This window comes from Ipomoea triloba, chromosome 10 (assembly GCF_003576645.1).
Source record: "Ipomoea triloba cultivar NCNSP0323 chromosome 10, ASM357664v1".
Taxonomy (NCBI): Eukaryota; Viridiplantae; Streptophyta; class Magnoliopsida; order Solanales; family Convolvulaceae; genus Ipomoea; species Ipomoea triloba.
In genome coordinates, this window is record NC_044925.1 from 6,751,808 (window position 1) to 6,769,646 (window position 17,839).

General features: G+C 34.2%; 1 protein-coding gene across 1 annotated transcript; it reads left to right on the forward strand.

Annotated features, from left to right (window-relative positions):
* Positions 1–1,225: 1,225 nt before the first annotated feature.
* Positions 1,226–14,304, forward strand: LOC116031857 (serine/threonine-protein phosphatase 6 regulatory subunit 2). The gene is made up of 20 exons (XM_031274182.1): positions 1,226–1,331; positions 1,419–1,607; positions 4,237–4,340; positions 5,716–5,802; positions 5,915–5,990; positions 6,078–6,152; positions 6,717–6,770; positions 7,717–7,776; positions 7,851–7,967; positions 8,616–8,710; positions 8,813–9,015; positions 9,791–9,888; positions 10,350–10,453; positions 10,533–10,698; positions 10,819–10,938; positions 11,171–11,253; positions 11,802–11,943; positions 12,496–12,525; positions 13,072–13,142; positions 13,294–14,304. The coding sequence occupies exons 2-20, from the start codon at positions 1,569–1,571 to the stop codon at positions 13,853–13,855; spliced, it is 2,286 nt and encodes a 761-aa protein (XP_031130042.1). The 5' UTR covers positions 1,226–1,331; positions 1,419–1,568; the 3' UTR covers positions 13,856–14,304.
* Positions 14,305–17,839: the final 3,535 nt, after the last annotated feature.

The following is a 17,839-nucleotide window of genomic DNA, read 5'->3' on the forward strand; positions in this document are numbered from 1 at the left end:
TGTTATATATTTATTTACCAAGTATTTTATTAATACTATGAAAAAAAATTTAAAATAATTTGAAGCTAATTATATTAACTACTTGGGGATTGGATGACAAAGAGAGTACTCAAATAACTCAACAAATTGAAGCGGAATCACTCTATTTTACTCTTATTAAATTAAATAAATTAGTAGTTACACAAAAAAATGATGCATATGTATTTCTTTAATACCATGAAAAAAATAAAAAGAATAGTTTGAAACTAATCATATTAACTACTTGGAGGATTTGTTGGCAATGAAAGTACTCAAATAACCCATTACCCAGCAAATTGAAGCAAGAAACTACCTTTTAATATATTTGGAATACATAATATTTTAAATTTTCGAATTTTTATTAATTTATTTAATTTTTTTTTCTTAAACTAGAGATTTCTTTATCCACAATAACTCATTCAACATAATGGTTGAACCAAATGAACCCCAAGCAGATCACCTAAAGGAAAGTCCATATCTCCTATATCATAATCTCATTGCATGATGTTGTCATTTATGCTATCAACAATAACCGAATTGCAAATAACACACTACCAACAAAAAGGAAGAGAACAAATAGTAAAGATGAAGACAATGACAATATTACTCGAAAGAGAATTAAGAACACTTAGAAAAATTTAAATTAAAAGTAGTATTTATTTAGACTATCATTTTTAGACCAAATATTTAGACTATCGATTTTACAAGGTTGCAAACATTTATTTTAGTAATAATTATAATGAATTTTCTATATTATCTTGGATTCATATACTTAGAGTTAGATATTTAAATAAAAAAATTCGACATTCAATTACCCATGTATAAACTTCTCCTATATAATCTTGCATTGATATACTTTCAAATATTTATTTAAATATAAACATTGGACATTAACCCATTCGCGCAATGCGCGTATAAAACTAGTATTTATATTTAAATATGCATGAATATCTCTTATATAATATTGTATTAATATATTTTAAAGTACTTATTTAAAAATAAACATGGAACATTATCTCATTCGCGCAATGCACGTGAAAAACTAGTTTTAAATATAAAGTTTAAAAATCACTTAAAATTAAATTTGTGTTAATTTTATAACGTTAATTAATTTAAAAAATAAATTTGAAAAAATAAGTGTTAGTAAATAGAAACTTAGATTTGGCTTGAAGCTATTTTAAGGAATTTGCATAACCCACACACCATTTCTTTGGTTGTCGCAATTGCACCCCTACTAATTTACAAAATACAACTACGGTCGTAGTAGAAAAACTAGCAACAAATCTACTTCCCCATCTCATCGCGATTTGCAGGTAGGTATATTTTGGTTTTCGCTATTTTTTCTTAAAATTTTTAATTTAATTTTATTTATAGTTCCTGTATTCCATCGCCATGAAAAGGTGAGCCACTGTTATCTCGCGCTCTCAATTGCTGGACCCGGTGTTCGTGCGCGCCGTAGCGAGCGACGTAGGGTTTTCTCACTCAGTTGCCATCCAGATCCGAGTCCCCAATCGTTTCTCTCACCCGATTCCTTTCTTCGAGATTTCACAATGTTTTGGCGTATGGCGGGTCTCTCCACAGCCTCTCCTGTAAGGCCTTCGCTTCAATTTCTTTCCGATGTTGATTTTGTTTGTTCGATATAGCTTTTGCTTGACGATCATGTGGTTGTTTTTGGTTCTTCAGTTTATATGTTGAATTTTGGTTCTTGTTTTTGTGTTGTGGAAATTGAAAATGTAATAATGTTTGGTAATGTAGGTATATTGCGTGGGATTATGAATGTAATTGATTTTTGGGTGGAATTCATTGTAGGGCAATATATCTAGCACTATAACATGTCATTTCAGTTGCATACCATTGGGTTCATGGTGCAGTTTTCATATTATCATTATCTACTCTTAAGTCGAAATCCTTGCACCCAAAAGTCAATAAATATGCATTCTTTTGTAGCCTATATGTTTTTAACCATGTGAAGTTTTGGTATATGGATAAAAAAAGTAAATAAAAAAAGAAAAGAAAGTTCTACATATCCAATAGAAGTAAAAGACTATTCAATATCTGAAACCCATCCTTTCAATTGTATCTTCCAGCTCCTGCATGAGAAGTGAGTTCAATATTGGTGAACTCTTTATATCTTTGTTCATTGAGCAGTTCTTTAACAAGAAGAGCTGGGGCCATCTAATCAACTCCAAACAAAGCATATCACAAACTGACGAACATAAATAGAGGACAAGTTTCGGAGAAATTAGCAGACAGTGGCAGTGTCGTATGTGATCTGTGATTTCAGAGTATCTTCCCAATGCTGTAAAATAAAAAATGATTTTAAATGAACCTCAACTTCTTAGCATCACCAGGAAGTTCCATTTCTGTAGGGAATCTCTTATGTGGCTAGATCTATTTCTAGTTCTACTTTGTCAGTGTAGTTCAACTCATTGAAGGTCCATGGTAGTAGTTCTTCACAGAAGAAGTAGATGTGAGTTGTGTAAAATCAGGGGCTCGTTATAGTTGAGTGAATTAGTGCTGCAAAGGATTTTGGCTTCTTTGTTTCAAGATGCTAGCAACTATTCTTTCTCCGGGTGTCATTATCTATAAGTTGATTTGATGAGAGTGCATTGATTGTTTATTGGTATGTTTTCATGAAAGGGAGACCTTGTGAGAATGAAATGTGGTGATTTTTTTTTAATTTTAAAAAAAGCTAAATATTTTTTAGGTAAGCACCTATATTTCTGTGGGTCTAGACCCTAGAATATGATTTAGTTAATCTGCACAGGCTAAGAATTTATCTACTACATAGAGTTGCTTGTTAACTAGGAGTGGCACAGCGATGAAAGGAAAATGTTATAGAATTCAGAAGTACTGGAATCAGATCTGTCATTATTTTGGAGAGCTATTAACAAGAATAGTGGAGTTGCTGAAGAAGAACTAAGGAGAATGTAGGTTTATGTGTAGCCATGTACAGATCTGGCCTAGCAATCTAGCCCCAAGAAAAATGTTTAGTTATGATGCAAAAGAAGCTTCACCAAACTTGTAATTCAGTTTCATAAGCACGGAATATTATAGAAAACTTTTTATTCAAAACACCAAAAGGGTGCCCCCAAGTGCAAGAAGTACTTATGAAGATATAGCAGACTAGAGAACCCTAAAATGGAAAACAAAATGGTGATACTAAAAACATATTGGAGTAACCAGAGACCAAGTTCTGATGAAGTTCTCCAAATCATATTATCCAAATGATAAAACCCTTTGACTAGTGTGCTTACAAACCCTCATCCTCTAGGTGCAATGCTACTGGCTTCCTGCTTCTGCTGCATCCCCTATTTCCTTTCCTGATTTAACAAGAAAGTACTAGCAATTTGTTTCCCTAGAAGTTTCAATCATAATAGAAATAATAATATAATATAAATGTACTCCCTCTGTCCCATTTTACCCGTCCTGCTTACTATTCATTGGTTAAATCAACTCTTTCTTCTTTGTTTATTTTCTTTAGTAATTATGAATTATTTTTAAATTTATTTAATTTTGTTTTTAATAGTACTTTTAAATTTTAATGTAGTTTCTGAATATATAAATTTTATATACTAATACTAAACTTAATATTGTGAAAAATTGAATTAAAATACCTTCAATCAAACCTCGTTAGTCGAACCAGACACATAAAATTGGTTGGAGGGAGTATTAATTTAACACCAACACATGAGATTTTACCCAAATTCTTACAATATCATTAAGATTACCTGAAATCTCATCACTGACTCAGTGACTCTTAAAAATAGTTTGGCTAACAAATCAGATGATTGGAATGCTATATATTTTCTTTCCTCTTTTATCAAGTTAATAATGAAATTGTCCATATAGGTTATTGGATATGGGTAGTAGCCTTTCCACTTAGGTTTTGTTACTGCTCTAACCTTGATCTCAACTTTTGATTGCTGTTACGTTCATCCTTTTCTCTTATGCTGATTTTATGTGCCTCTTATTTTCTTATCTATATGTGGATATGTTTATGAATGGAGATTATTTGATTTCTTGCCATGTTTTCTACCATAACTAGGATTGCAATGTTTTTACAAGGTTTTTGTTGTTTGAATGAATCTTGTAAATTTGTTGATTTGGACCTATTATTATAGCCTAGAGTCTCGGTATTGTCATTTGTAAGTATAATTGTTAGTTATGTGAAGTAATGTTACTTTTATTTCTTTGCTGGATACATATTTATTTCAGGTGGAGACAATTTTAGACAAGGACAATTTCACATTAGAAGAACTTTTAGATGAGGATGAAATAATCCAAGAATGTAAAGCTCTTAATGGCCGTCTTATCAACTTGTAAGTTGTTTGCTTACATGCTGTCACTCACTTTCTCAATACATGCTTCCAGTGTTTGATTGGTTCCACTTTTCTTGGTGCTATTAAACTGTGCTTATTAAAAACGTGACGAATCGATTACTCTTTTGATCTTTCATCTTTGTGCCTCTTTCTAGGACAGGCTTAAGTTTCTGCTTGTTCTACAGCATTAGACACATCTATTTTCACGATTTATCACCACTTTATAATTTTTCCTTTTTTTTTTTTTTATAATTATTTTCTGATTTTGGTTCATGTGTTTAAGCATTTCTGAACACATACTGAGTTAAATTATGGGTCTTTCTGCATTCTATAATAGGAAAAAGCTTGAGCTGGAGATAAGACTTAAGGTGTGGTTAGGAACATAAGCCCTAGAAGTCTGTGTATTTGATATACACCATTTTGCTCTCTGACACATATTCATTAAGATAAATACCTTTTTGCTCTTGGTCTTGGACATGTATTCATAAGAAACCAGATGACCTACAAAGTCTTTGCAGCTTTCTTTGATATGCTTTAAACTTTGAGTTGTTTCTAAAAGATAAGAATTGTAATTATGGTGGTACGACTTGGATTAGGAAACTTATAGTTATGTCACCGGAATCTACTTCAGGCAAATACTGCGAAAAAGAAGTTATGATTTTCTATCAGTGACAAAACTATGGTCTTTAGTTTGACAAATCTCCTGTATTTTTGCTTCCCTAGAGCATGAATCAAAGACTTCTTGAGTGCCATACGCCCATACATGCACTAAATGTTAAGAATTAACACGCCTTAAAGCATGGGCAATAGTGTTTGTAGTTATTGTGACAATATTTGCCACATATGGTGTATATATGCATATCTATATGTATGTGGCAAAATTTTTGCTATAAAGTCATAGACTTAAATTCAGTGATCCCTCTTGTAGTCTATTTTTGTTATAATGGAAGGTACCTCCCCTTGTTCTGATAATGTTCAGCTTACTTGCCTCTAAACTATGGAATGTAAACAGGCTTGATTTGAACTCCCATGTTTTGTCTTTTTGTAAGTACATATTCTTACTAAGCATCTTCAACTTTTTTAACATCTAATTTTGATAGTTAGATGATGCAATGCTTTAATGCTTTCAGCCTTTGTCCATTTAGTTAGTTGCTGGTTAATTATGATATGTATGCTAAATGCTCACTACCCCCACCTTCTAAGGCACCACCTCACACATGAAGGCTCATGTCTTTACCACTTTGTTCCTAGCTTACTACAATATTATCTCTCATGTTGAAATTTGTAAATAGAAATTCTTTGAGCTGTTTCCTTGTAAACTTTCTATTTACTGCCGCTCTAAAATATTTGTTTTCACTTGTGGGCTATTTGGAAGTTTACGGGAGAGAAATCAAGTGGAACAACTTGTCAGATATATAGTGGAAGAGGCTGCAGATGAAACTGAGAAAAAACGAACATTTAAGTGAGTTACTTAAAAAAATATCTTTGCCCTGCCTATTAATTTCTTGCATATTTACATTATCTTGAATATGTTGTATTGTTCTAAATTTTTTTTGGTTCATGTGGGTGAATAGGTTTCCTTTTATTGCTTGCGAAATTTTTACTTGTGAGGTTGATATAATTCTCAAAGCTTTGGTTGATGATGAAGAGGTGACAATACATGCTTTCACTGTTTGCTTTATTTATTCTTATTTGGAAGAAAATGCTTTTAAATAGACTTTTAATTTTGATTGGCAGCTAATGAACTTGCTATTCTCGTTTTTGGAACCTGTGCGTCCTCACAGTGCTCTGCTGGCTGGTTACTTCAGCAAGGTATCTCATTAAATCAGATGGTGGTATTTTGTTTCACTTCACTTTTCTGAACATGGATGGACTGTTTCCCGGTGTTTTTTTTTTCTTCTTCAAATTTGTTTTTTTTTTTTATTGGGTGGGGGGTGAGGTGGTGAGGGTGGTAGATGTCTTTCCTTGAGGGAAGTAGAGCTTGAATCCATTGTGTTTGGTAATTATACTTGTTATTTTATTTAGGAAAAAAAAAGGAAGCTTCTACTTAATTACAATATCTTTTGCCATTTTCCTCTCCACCTCCCTAGTAAAGTAGCTGACTGATTGATTTTGAGGTTGGCCTAGTGAGGATCTGAGTGCTCTACCTTTTCTGGTCCTTGTTTGAAAATGGCATATGTTGCTTAGGTCAGAGCATTAAAATATTTCTTATCTTTGCTTTTGTTTTTAATATTCTTTATGAAATCATTAGGTGTATACACACGCAAAAACAATATTAAAGACCTTTTCCATTTTGTTTTTAATTTTGTTTCTGGCTTTGCAATATTATTATTTCTTTTTATGTTGGCATTTGATGTTCGCATTTCCATATGCTAGGTTGTTATATGCCTGTTGCAGCGGAAGACAGTACCTTTGATGAATTACATACGAGTAAGTCAAGTGTTTGGTTAACTTTATTAAAGAAGATGTTTATGGTTGCGATAAAATGTAGCTTGGTGGTCAAACCTTAGCCTGCCTCCGATGCCTTTGCATGGCTTTTTGTGTCAATCTGGTGATTCTGGTCTTTGTCTGATTTTTTCCTTTTGGGGAGGGTGGGTTTGTTCCTGCATGGCTTCACATGGTGTCATGGACTGAAAATTTTCCTTTCCTTTCTGAGAAAAGTCTAACTCATACTTGTAAATATAAAAAAAGTCTAATACAAATTTGCTTGTTAGCTCAGGACTACTGATTGCTTGTCTTTTGTTTGGTAGGATGCTGACAATTTTTTATTTCTCTATTTAGGGTGTGTTTGGAAACCCGGAAAATGATTTATGGAAATCAATAATCATTTTCCGGGTTTTCCGTGTTTGGTAACGCTTGGAAAACCCAGTCAATGGAAATTGATTTCCGTTGACCGGGGAAAATCACCCCATTTTGGCGGAAAATGACTTCCCACCAAAAAATTCCGGAAGTCATTTTCCGCCCGAGGAAAACAGACGAACACGCCAACACCTATGGTTTTTTCGGAAACCAAATCTATTTTCTGCCGGAAACCAAGGGGGGCTTTTTTGTTTTTCTTAATAATATTATTTTTGATAGTATTATAAATATTTTAAATAAAATAATTAAAATATATAATTATACAATTTTGCTCATTTTCCAGAAAATGAACCAAACACATCAAAGACAGTTTTCCATAATGCAACCAAACACTGAAAATGAAATTGTTTTCCGGAAAATGACTCATTTTCCAGAAGTCATTTTCCTGCTTTCCAAACACACCCATAAGGAATATTACATGTTCTATGTTCTTCACCTTTGATGGTTGAAATATCTGCTGCTTTTATTATCTGAAAGATGAACTGTAATCTAATAATAACCTTTCATACTCTTGCAGTCTCATCAGGAGGTTATCAGAAAGTTGGTTGATCTCATTGGAATTACTTCTATCATGGAGGTTTGTAGTTTCAAAATTTATATAAAATTTTCCCCTAAATACACTTTCAGGTCCTAATGCATTTTTGTGGACAGGTTTTAATTCGCTTAATTAGCTCCGATGAACACATGTATAGCAACTTTGTCGATTCAATGCAGTGGTTAGGAGATACTGATGTTCTGGAGATGATTGTGGATAAGTTTAGCTCAGCTGTACGTTCGTGAATACACCCCTAATATCATTTATATCAATTTATGAGCTTATAGAACATTTTAGGGTCTTGGTGAATCTTCACTCTTCAGGCCCTGCAGTTTCCTGTGTATGTAGGTTTGGGATCTAATAATCTTCCTGGTGCCCTTATGCTTGTTGAGATTCATGGGTTGCAAGTGGGTGGATAGGATGAGTCCTTGAGAATTGGGTTCAAAAAATGTTTTTCCCCAGTTGTTGGGATATGATTTAGACTTGAATGGAGTTAGACGCAACCTTTTCAATAAAAAATCAGGATGGACTAAAATGTGTAGATGGAATTGAATATATTTTGTGTTTTTGTTGGGTAACAGATGGGACCTTGTGGTGAGGTTTTTGGTGCCTTGGTGAGGGGGATATTCCATCTAGAGTTCTATTTTACCTCTTATTTACTTTTTATTACATGGAACGAATATTTTCATAATTTACTATAGATTGAACATTGTCAACTTATTTTTGACAAAGAAGTTAAAATAACTTATTTTCTTTTTGAAATTGTATCCCATCTTGCATTGCTTAAGCTAGATTGCTTCATTGATTATAAAAACCATTAATTCTATGTTATAAATATGTCAGGATCCATTGGTAACATATTGGTGTTTACGATTTTGCAGGACTGCCCTGAAGTGCATGCTAATGCTGCAGAAATATTGTGTGCTATAACTCGATATGCTCCCCCTGGGTTATCTACCAAGATCTCCAGCCCTAGGTAGTGTTCTGTGTTAATATTCTAGTCTATCCAGTATGGGTTTTTGTTCTATGAATTCTCTTGCATAAAATATTACTTATATGCATATTGGACCTTGCACAGTTTCATTGGAAGATTATTTTGCCATGCATTGGAGGGCTCACGGCCAAAATCCGTTTTGGTCAATTCATTGTCTATATGCATATCCTTGTTGGACCCTAAAAGGCTAACATCAGGAACATATTACTTCTTCAACCGTCAATCTACTCAGGGAACTGGGGTAACTGCTAACCCCAAGACTGTTGAAGGCATGCTGGAAAGCCTAGGTATGTTTGCATCTTTCTGTGTTAAGCATAGTTAAGATACTTGTATCCTTCAGCTTAACAGAAGTTACTCTAGCTAGAAGGAAAGAAGAAATGAAAATGTGAGATTGTCAAGAAGAATCTCTCCTATACTTCACTCATTGTCATGTAGCTAGAATCATATCCTTTGGATGGTTCTTTATATTGGCTATAAATTAACGAGGCACTGTGCAATCATTTAATTGTAAAGCTCTTTGAAATTTGAATTAGGATTTATTTTTGAACTACAGTTTTTGATATCCTCACGATATGATCCTTTAAAATGGTTTAGATAAGCCTCTCGACATGCCTGGACAGACAGAGGTGGTTGTATTGGAAGAAAGTCTCCTAGTGCCTCTGTGCCAGGGGTTAGGACTGATAGAATTTTGTCAAATTGGATGTCTATGAACTTTAGGAAGTTAGACTAAGGACTGCAACTTCCAAATAGAGTAGTTTAAGCTTCATCTGCTGTCACTTTTGCCACATTTTAGTTTTGTTTTCTCTCAAGCCAAATCCAAGAAATTAAACCTAGTTTTGTACTTTTGGTGAAGTGTAGATCAATTTCAGCTGAAACTTAGTTTTGTACTTTTCTATCATTGAACTAAAAAAAGCTGAGATATTCAGATTAAGGGGTATCTCAGTTATTAAGCAATGAATACTTATTACTTACTATGGTGGATTTGAATTATTTCTGTTTTGCTAGTGCTGAGTGAGAATATTTTGTAGTTGGGAATTATGAACTTTACATTCTTTTATGCAGGCGATCTAATCAAACTTTTAGATGTTTCATCAGAGGACAGTGTCTTGCCAACTACATATGGCAAGCTACAGCCACCTCTTGGAAAGCATCGTCTTAAGGTAGTTAACTATGTCTCATTGAAAAAAAAAACTCAAGTAATTGGACATCTCCTTTTTTTAAGTTGAATGCTAGAACTAGCCACTTATTTATAATGAAAACTTACTATGAAAGTAATCTCTATCATCTATACATCATGTTTGGCACTGTTTTTTTTTATACTTAACACATTATATTACCTCAAAGAGAGTTTTTACACTACTTGCCTTTATGCAAAAACAAAGCACTGTTCTCTCCTTTATTCTTTTTACATGCTGAAAGTGAAATTAAAATTATTAATGATGCAGAGGGAGATGTTGCATTTGACTTTCATTGATCTTATATTTTTCTTTTACTGATCAATTTGATGTTGCATTTGAATTAGCTGCTCATTTGATGTTCCTGTACTTTCTCCACCTTCCTCTTCCTTTTTAACTGTTATATGATGTTTCTGAATTCTGACAGTAGTAACATAAATCTTCAGATTGTGGAGTTCATTTCAGTCTTAGTGAGTGTCAGTAGTGAAGCTGCTGAAAAGGAATTGATTCGGCTTGGGGCAGTTAAACGAATTTTGGATTTGTTCTTTGAGTAAGTTCACACCTTTAGCTTCATCTTGTCTTATATGGAGGAATGAATTTTGAGTGCCTTAACCTGGAAACAAATGTAGGTATCCATACAATAATTTTTTGCATCACAATGTTGAGCACATTGTAGTATCTTGCCTAGAGAGCAAGAATGCTCAGTTTGTGGATCATGTCCTCTGTGAATGTAATCTTGTTGGGAAAATTCTTGAGGCAGAGAAGAACCTCACTGTGACCACTGATTCATCCAAGGTAATTATCTGTATTTTGGCTTTTCTCTGTATGTTTGTTACCTGTTAACTGATCACCATCATTTCCTATAGATGTCTGTTCTCTATATGATATTGTTACTTTTATTGAATGATTTTGCAGCCAACTGTCCCTGTCGAGGGGAAATCACCACCCCGGATAGGTAATATGGGGCACATTACACGCATAGCTAACAAGCTTATCCAACTGGGGAACAACAACAACATACAGACTTATCTGCAGGTTCATCTGATGATCTTTTTTGTATTAATACCGTCAATGTATTGCTTAAATTATCAATAATTGGTGTAGTCACATCATATTCTGGTCCAACATATCCATTTTAGCTTGTCAGTTTTAGAGTTCTGTGTGCCAACAGTATACTTCATGTCATTGGAAATACATTCTGCAAACATGAAAGGAACTCTTTTGTCATCTCTGAGTTTTCTTGTCCTCTATGAAATGACTTTGGCAGGAGAATAGTGAATGGGTTGAATGGCATACAAATGTCCTACAAAAACGGAATGCTGTGGAAAATGTTTTCCAGTGGGCATGTGGGTAAGTGGTGGTTCAAAAGTGCACTCACTTTCCTTTCTTTAGCTGTGAATTTGTCTGGTGTGCTTGTTGAATGACAAATTTATTTGACATAGAGCATCTAGCTAGAAAGTAATTTATCCCCTTGGTTTCATTTTCCTAATTATCATAAAAATGTCTTTATATAAAATGCACTATAGCTGCATTTGACCAGAAACTGAAGCAGTAACTTGGTGTAATAAAGCACTTAAAATGGCTATATTATGGGTGGAAAGTAAGGGTATAGAATAGGAGGGACAGGATAATGGAGAGGAAAGTTTGTGTTTGAATGAGGAAAGGGAAAGAGACGAGTGAGAGATGGAGATTGTGCATGTATAGGAGACAACAATTAGGTCATATGCATAGTATGTTGGAAGGGAAGAACCAAAATTCTGCTAATTTTTTCCCATTTGGGGAAAAATATTTTATAGATTTTGCCGCATTCAACTTCTCTTGTTGACAAGATAGTATCTACATTATCAATTTGCTTTCTTGACTTGCTGCACTTAAATATGGTTTCATCTTTATTGCAGGAGACCTACAGCACTCCAAGACCGTATGAGGGATAGCGATGATGATGATTACCAAGATAGGGACTATGATGTTGCAGCTTTAGCAAATAATTTAAGTCAGGCATTTCGATATGGGATCTATAGCAATGATGACATGGATGAGGTGCTTGTCCCTACTTTTACTGTCGAACATTTTCTCTTGCCCAAGGTGCTTTTGGCACATTTGGTTAGAAAATATTTAATGTTTAAAATATTTGACAATCAGATTACATGCTAAGATTGGCGGAAGAACCAAACAGTATAAATTAATTGTTTATCTCGAAAGGATTTTTTTCTTAAACTGGGTCTTGTGCTGGCAAGTCTGATAAGTGAACCTGGTTCTAAATGGTGTCCTTTGTCTGTGAAATGGAATGGAAGTGTTAATATCACTTGCTTTGATGGTTCTTAGTCTGTTAAAATGATTGCTAGTACCATTATATGTATGTTTTTAAATCTAGATTCTCCTTCACTTGGCAATATCTCAACTGTTCTTTGATGCTCCTTTAAGAATTTATTGTTTTAAAATTTCATGTGTCTTTGATATTCCATAAAAAGAGGCTGAAATTTGACTAGTTGAATGTCTTTAAAAAACTAATCGAAATAATTGATTCATTTTAATATACATTTTGAATCTCAAGCTTTCATGTAGCCATAACTTTTTTGTATTGATATGCAGGCCCATGGTGCACTAGAACGTGATGATGAGGTATGCTCCGACTCTTCTATATTCCTCCTAGAATGATTGTTCTCACTAATGAGCTAGCCACAATGGTGACTAGCTAATAATGTTCTAGTGGTAGCAAGTTAAGGGATATGGTCACTAAATAATTAATAATGAATGTATTCCTATGTGTGTTCACACATGAAGTTTTATACATAGAGGTAGCATGAGTACAAATATTCTCTATAATGTTCTCTTGGTTAATTTACTTTGATTTGGTTGGCATTTAGTAATTTTCCATAAATACAGTGGACAATGTTGATATTTGACTAGAGTTAAATCAATATTGAAAGTTAACAAAGACTGACTTCAACCTGGTCCAATAGAAGTCTGTTATCCTGAAAAACTAATTGTGTAAACTGTAAAGAATACATTAAGAAATAGAGGGGGTGGCCAAATATTGGCCTGTAACTGCTTATTTGTTGGTTTATAGTGTAGTAAAGTTTTGATGTTTAAGATTATGAAGATCTCGCTTTATAAAATTTCATTTATCTGATGTTCTTTAAAAGCTTCTTCTGCGGTTTTCTGTAGGATGTCTATTTTGATGATGAATCTGCTGAAGTTGTCATATCATCACTTCGATTAGGAGATGACCAAGATAGGTGGGTGAGGGAACAGTTGGAAAATCTTTAGTTTGTTTTTATTATCTCTTCTAATGGTTTGTGAAATTGGGTAAGAACTCTTCCATTGCAAGGAAGAGAAAAGAAATCATATTTTAAAATTAAGTTCCACTTCCACATTTTGTGTTCACAGTGGATCTCTGTTTACAAATTCCAACTGGTTTGCCTTTGAGGATGATAGAATGGCCAATGATCGCCAACCTGGTCCAGTAGCTTCACCGTCACCAAATACCAATGGTACCAATGCTATCTCCCCCAGCAATAAAGATGAGCCAACTGCTGATGGAGACAACGATTTGGCTGATACTGCAACATCTGGTCCATCTGAACCAAAAGAACTCTCAGAGATTAGTTTGACCGAGGACGTGCAAAATCCTAGACAAACCAAGGGTGGAGAGGCGCCTGAATGGGTTGATTGGAGAGAAAATTCTGGGCCAACTGATCTTACCACCGTAGATACACCTGAGCCTTCAACTCTACCAAATGGTGAACTTCAAGTGGCTGAAGATAATGCTGACACCAAAACAACAGCTGATGCTCCTGTGTCTGCAAATAATGACAAAAGTACTGCTGAAGGTGAAGGAGGATCAGCTGATTTGGTGCATCCTGCTGCTGCACCCATCTCTGGAACCCCATCTCCAGAAACAGCAGAAGGGAACCCAAAGTCTGGAAGCTCTGATGCTATTCCTGTTTAGATACAGACTTACTACTATTACCTGTTGGAATGAAAGGATCCTCAGGAGCTGGAGAATCTGAAGAAGACGGAAACTGATGTGCAGGAGTTCTTGCGTGCTATAAACAACGCTCTGGTGCAATAACAAAGTGCGGGCGGGGGGTTATTGTTCTGAGTGCTGATGATTCTTTTCCCTTGAGGTGGGGTGTTCTATCTTCTTTGATCTTACTTACAGTCACTAGTGCAGATGACTTTTCACGCCTTGTTTTACTATTCATTTCAAGCGTCACTGCTGGATTAGCAGACTGCTGTACACGTTCAAAGAATATTGTCTATATCTCATAGTTTTTCTTTCCTGCTCCATTTCACTTCACAAAAGAATGCCCTTCATATCTATTCCTGTTATATTGCACCTTTCAATTTAGACATGCTACTATCAATTATATAATAAATAAAGAAAAATGTGTGTGAGCCTCGAAGGGTAAACCACCCATCTTTATTGAATGGAACTAACTAGGACAATAATGTTTGTGAAAATATGCTTTACAAAAATATATGCCTCAGCGTTTATCTTTATGATCCACCATTTTGAATTACTTGATTGTGTTGTTGGAACCTTCTTTACAAGTGCGTTAACTTTGGAACCTTCTTTACAAGTGCGTTAACTTGGGTTTTGTTGGTTGGAAATCGATGTAACATGGATCATGGTCCACCCACATCAGATTCATTTTTAGTATATTGAAGGTTGATTTTAATACATTGAATGTTTATTTTCTAAAGGTTCATTTGTTGTATAATACATTGAAGATTAATTTTTAAATATACTACTTAAAAATGAATATTTATTATATTAAAAATGAACACTTAATTATGATCCCCAATGTATTGTGAATCATGATCTACAATATAATTGCCAAAATTTGTTAGTCTTGGGAGAAGGGAAGTTGATATATATATATATATATATATATATATATATATATATATATATATATATATATATATATATTGGCTCATATGTGGCTTGGAGCTCCTATGCGATTATGTGGTTGTATTTTTGTCGTCGAATTCGAGTAATCTAACAGTGGCAGTATTATCTTAGTATTGCAATTTGCGTATGTTAAGTGGATGTGTTACTACATACGCTAGTCTTTTTCATGTGTGATGCGCAAAAAACATATGCCAAATATTTATATTTTTAAAAATAATTAACAAATTTTTGTTAATTAAAATCTAAATGAAAAAATTATTTATTATATTAATCCAATATATAATATCTATAAATATTATTATCATCAAAGAATATAAAAAAGATATGGTGGATGCATGTGCATGGTAAAGTTAATGGAAAAAATAACGAAAGTTATAACGGTAAGGATATTTTTGTCCAAAAAATTGTATAGTACAACTCTAAAAACACAATGTAACATATTCAACCAACAGGTATAAATTTAAAACTTTATACGAAACACCTTAAATACTAAAACCACGCACCTTAAGCCTTGAAACCTTGCACTTTAAGGTTTAAATGCACATACATATAACTTTGCAGTAGAAAATATTAACTCTTTGAATTGTAAGTCAATGAGTATTTAAATTAATGCACCTTAAGCTTTATAAACACGCACCATAAGCACTAAAACAACACACCTTAAGTTTTATATGTACATACTTAAAGCTTTGAAGTAGAAAATCTTAACTCTTTGAACTATAAGGTAGTGTATATTTAAATTAACGCACCCTAAGCTTTATAAATACGCACCTTAAGCACTATAACAACACACCTTTAGATTCTAATGTACACACTTTAAGCATTACAACAATGCACCTTAAAGTGTAACTTTACGCACCTAAAGGTTTAGACCTACGCACTGAGGGCTTGGCAGTGAATATATAAATTAAACGCACCTTAAGCTTTGAAAACATGCACCTTATACACTAAAATCATGCACCTTAAAGATTAGATGTATGCATACTTTCCAACTTAAGGTGTATCACTTTGAATTACAACTACGAAGCCTTAGGTGGATGAATTTAAAACTTAATGTGCGTTAAATTACTACTTTAGGTGCGTTGTTTTAACACTTAATGTGCACAACTTTGATTCATTAGAGAAATCAACTCCCAGAGTTTCCAACTTAAGGTGCATGAATTTAAAGTTTAAGGTGCATAAATTTAAAGCTTAAGGTGCATTACTTTGATGTTATACTCTGCGTAGTGTTAACTGTATTGCCATATATAGTGTGGTGTCTTTTTTGGCTTGTAGGTACAATATGGTTTTTATACCCTTCATAGGAGTTGATAACCATAAAAAATGTATCACATTTGCTGCTGGACTGTTGCTGAAAGAAGACATAACCATATGTTTGGATATTTGAAAACTTTAAAAAGGCAATGAGTTTTGAACCAATGATAATTGTTACTGATCAGGATTCGGCAATGAAAGTGGCAATTCCAAGAGTTTTTAAGCAAACTAGGCATCAACATTGCATGTGGCACATTATGTGCAAAGTTGGGGAAAAGGTTGGTGCTACATTGAGTAAGAATGAGGTTTTAGGAAGAAACTAAACTCCATTGTGTGGACTTCTTATTTGGAACATGTTGATTTTGAGGCGTAGTGGATGTTGCTCATGGAAGAGTTTGACTTAGTTAATCATAATTGGTTTATGCATATGTTTGAGTTAAGAAACTCTTGCATCCCAGTCTATTTTAGAGATGTTTTTATGGGTTATTTACCTAAGACTACATCGTGTTTAGAAAGTGAGAGCAATACATTAAGTCGTTTTACCAGCCCACAGTCTAGCTTAGTTGAGTTTTTGATAAACTTTGATAGTGCTTTAGACTCACAACGTCACATTAATGCAAAAAACAACGGTGACAATGAAGGCTACATTCCAGAGTTGAAGATACCCTTGGCATTGGAAAAACATGCTTCAATTGTGTATACACTTACTATTTTCTATCAAATATAGGCTGAGATATGTGCCTCCTGTTTCACTTGTAGGGTGTTGAGTGTTAGGAAAGATGCTGGATTATTAAACTATGAGATTAAGGATGCAGGAAATAGAGTCTTTAGTGTGGTGCACAATGTCAATGAAGAAGATCTACATGTAGTTGCAAAATGTTTGAGACGGTTGGATTGTTGTGTATGCACATTTTTGGTCTTTAAAAACTTAAACCTTGAAAAGATACCTTTGAGGTATGTGATTAATCAATGGACTAAGGATGCATCTTTAAAGTCTACGTTTGAAACTGATGGTGTCATTTATGATCAATGTGAAAACAAGGATGAAAAAAGGTGTTGTTGAACAAATTGTGGGCTGATATACACTGCTGTATTAGTCTTGCAGAATCAAACATGGATCAATTGACTGCATTTCACAATTGCAGTAGGTTGATAACGGTCCTCAACTCGGCCCAAACCAAAACCACCAACCCTCAAGCTATTTCGTTTCTCGATCCTTAAAATCCTTAGTTCTCCACCTTATAAATGATGGAAAACGCCTAGGAACAGACTGAGTGAATAGAACAACACAGTCAACATAAAAGACCTGAATACAAATGAAAAGTGTCAGTAATATAAATTGGTATCTATTACTTTTCTCATAAATTCAGTACGTATTGGATCTTATCATCAGAAACAAAAGAAGACCAGAGAAATATTCCGTTTGTGTCTCTAACCACTCCACTTTAGGGATGACAACGGGGCAGGGACGAGGAGTATACTCCCCGTACCCGTCCTCGAAACCTCGATCCCATCCCCATCCCCGACGGGCAATTGAGAATAATCCCCATCCCCATCCCTGCGGGGAATTAGGCGGGGACGGGGACGGGGACGGAGACGGTCAATTCTTAGTCAAAATCTTAACTTAGTGTAATTTTAATTTTATAAACTAAGATTTTAATTTAGAAAATTATATATTATTCTTTTTAATTATAATAATTATTCGGGGACGGGACGGGGGGACGGGATGGGGGGGGGGAGACGGGGCGGGGCGAGGCGGGG

What these genes read in the sequence shown, in the direction of transcription:
- LOC116031857 (XM_031274182.1), top strand. Translation starts at nt 1,569, where the DNA reads ATGTTTTGGCGTATGGCGGGTCTCTCCACAGCCTCTCCT. An exon ending in TGGCTGGTTACTTCAGCAAG is followed by an intron (nt 6,153 to 6,716) that starts GTATCTCATTAA and finishes TCCATATGCTAG; the next exon opens with GTTGTTATATGCCTGTTGCA. An exon ending in GCAATGATGACATGGATGAG is followed by an intron (nt 11,944 to 12,495) that starts GTGCTTGTCCCT and finishes ATTGATATGCAG; the next exon opens with GCCCATGGTGCACTAGAACG.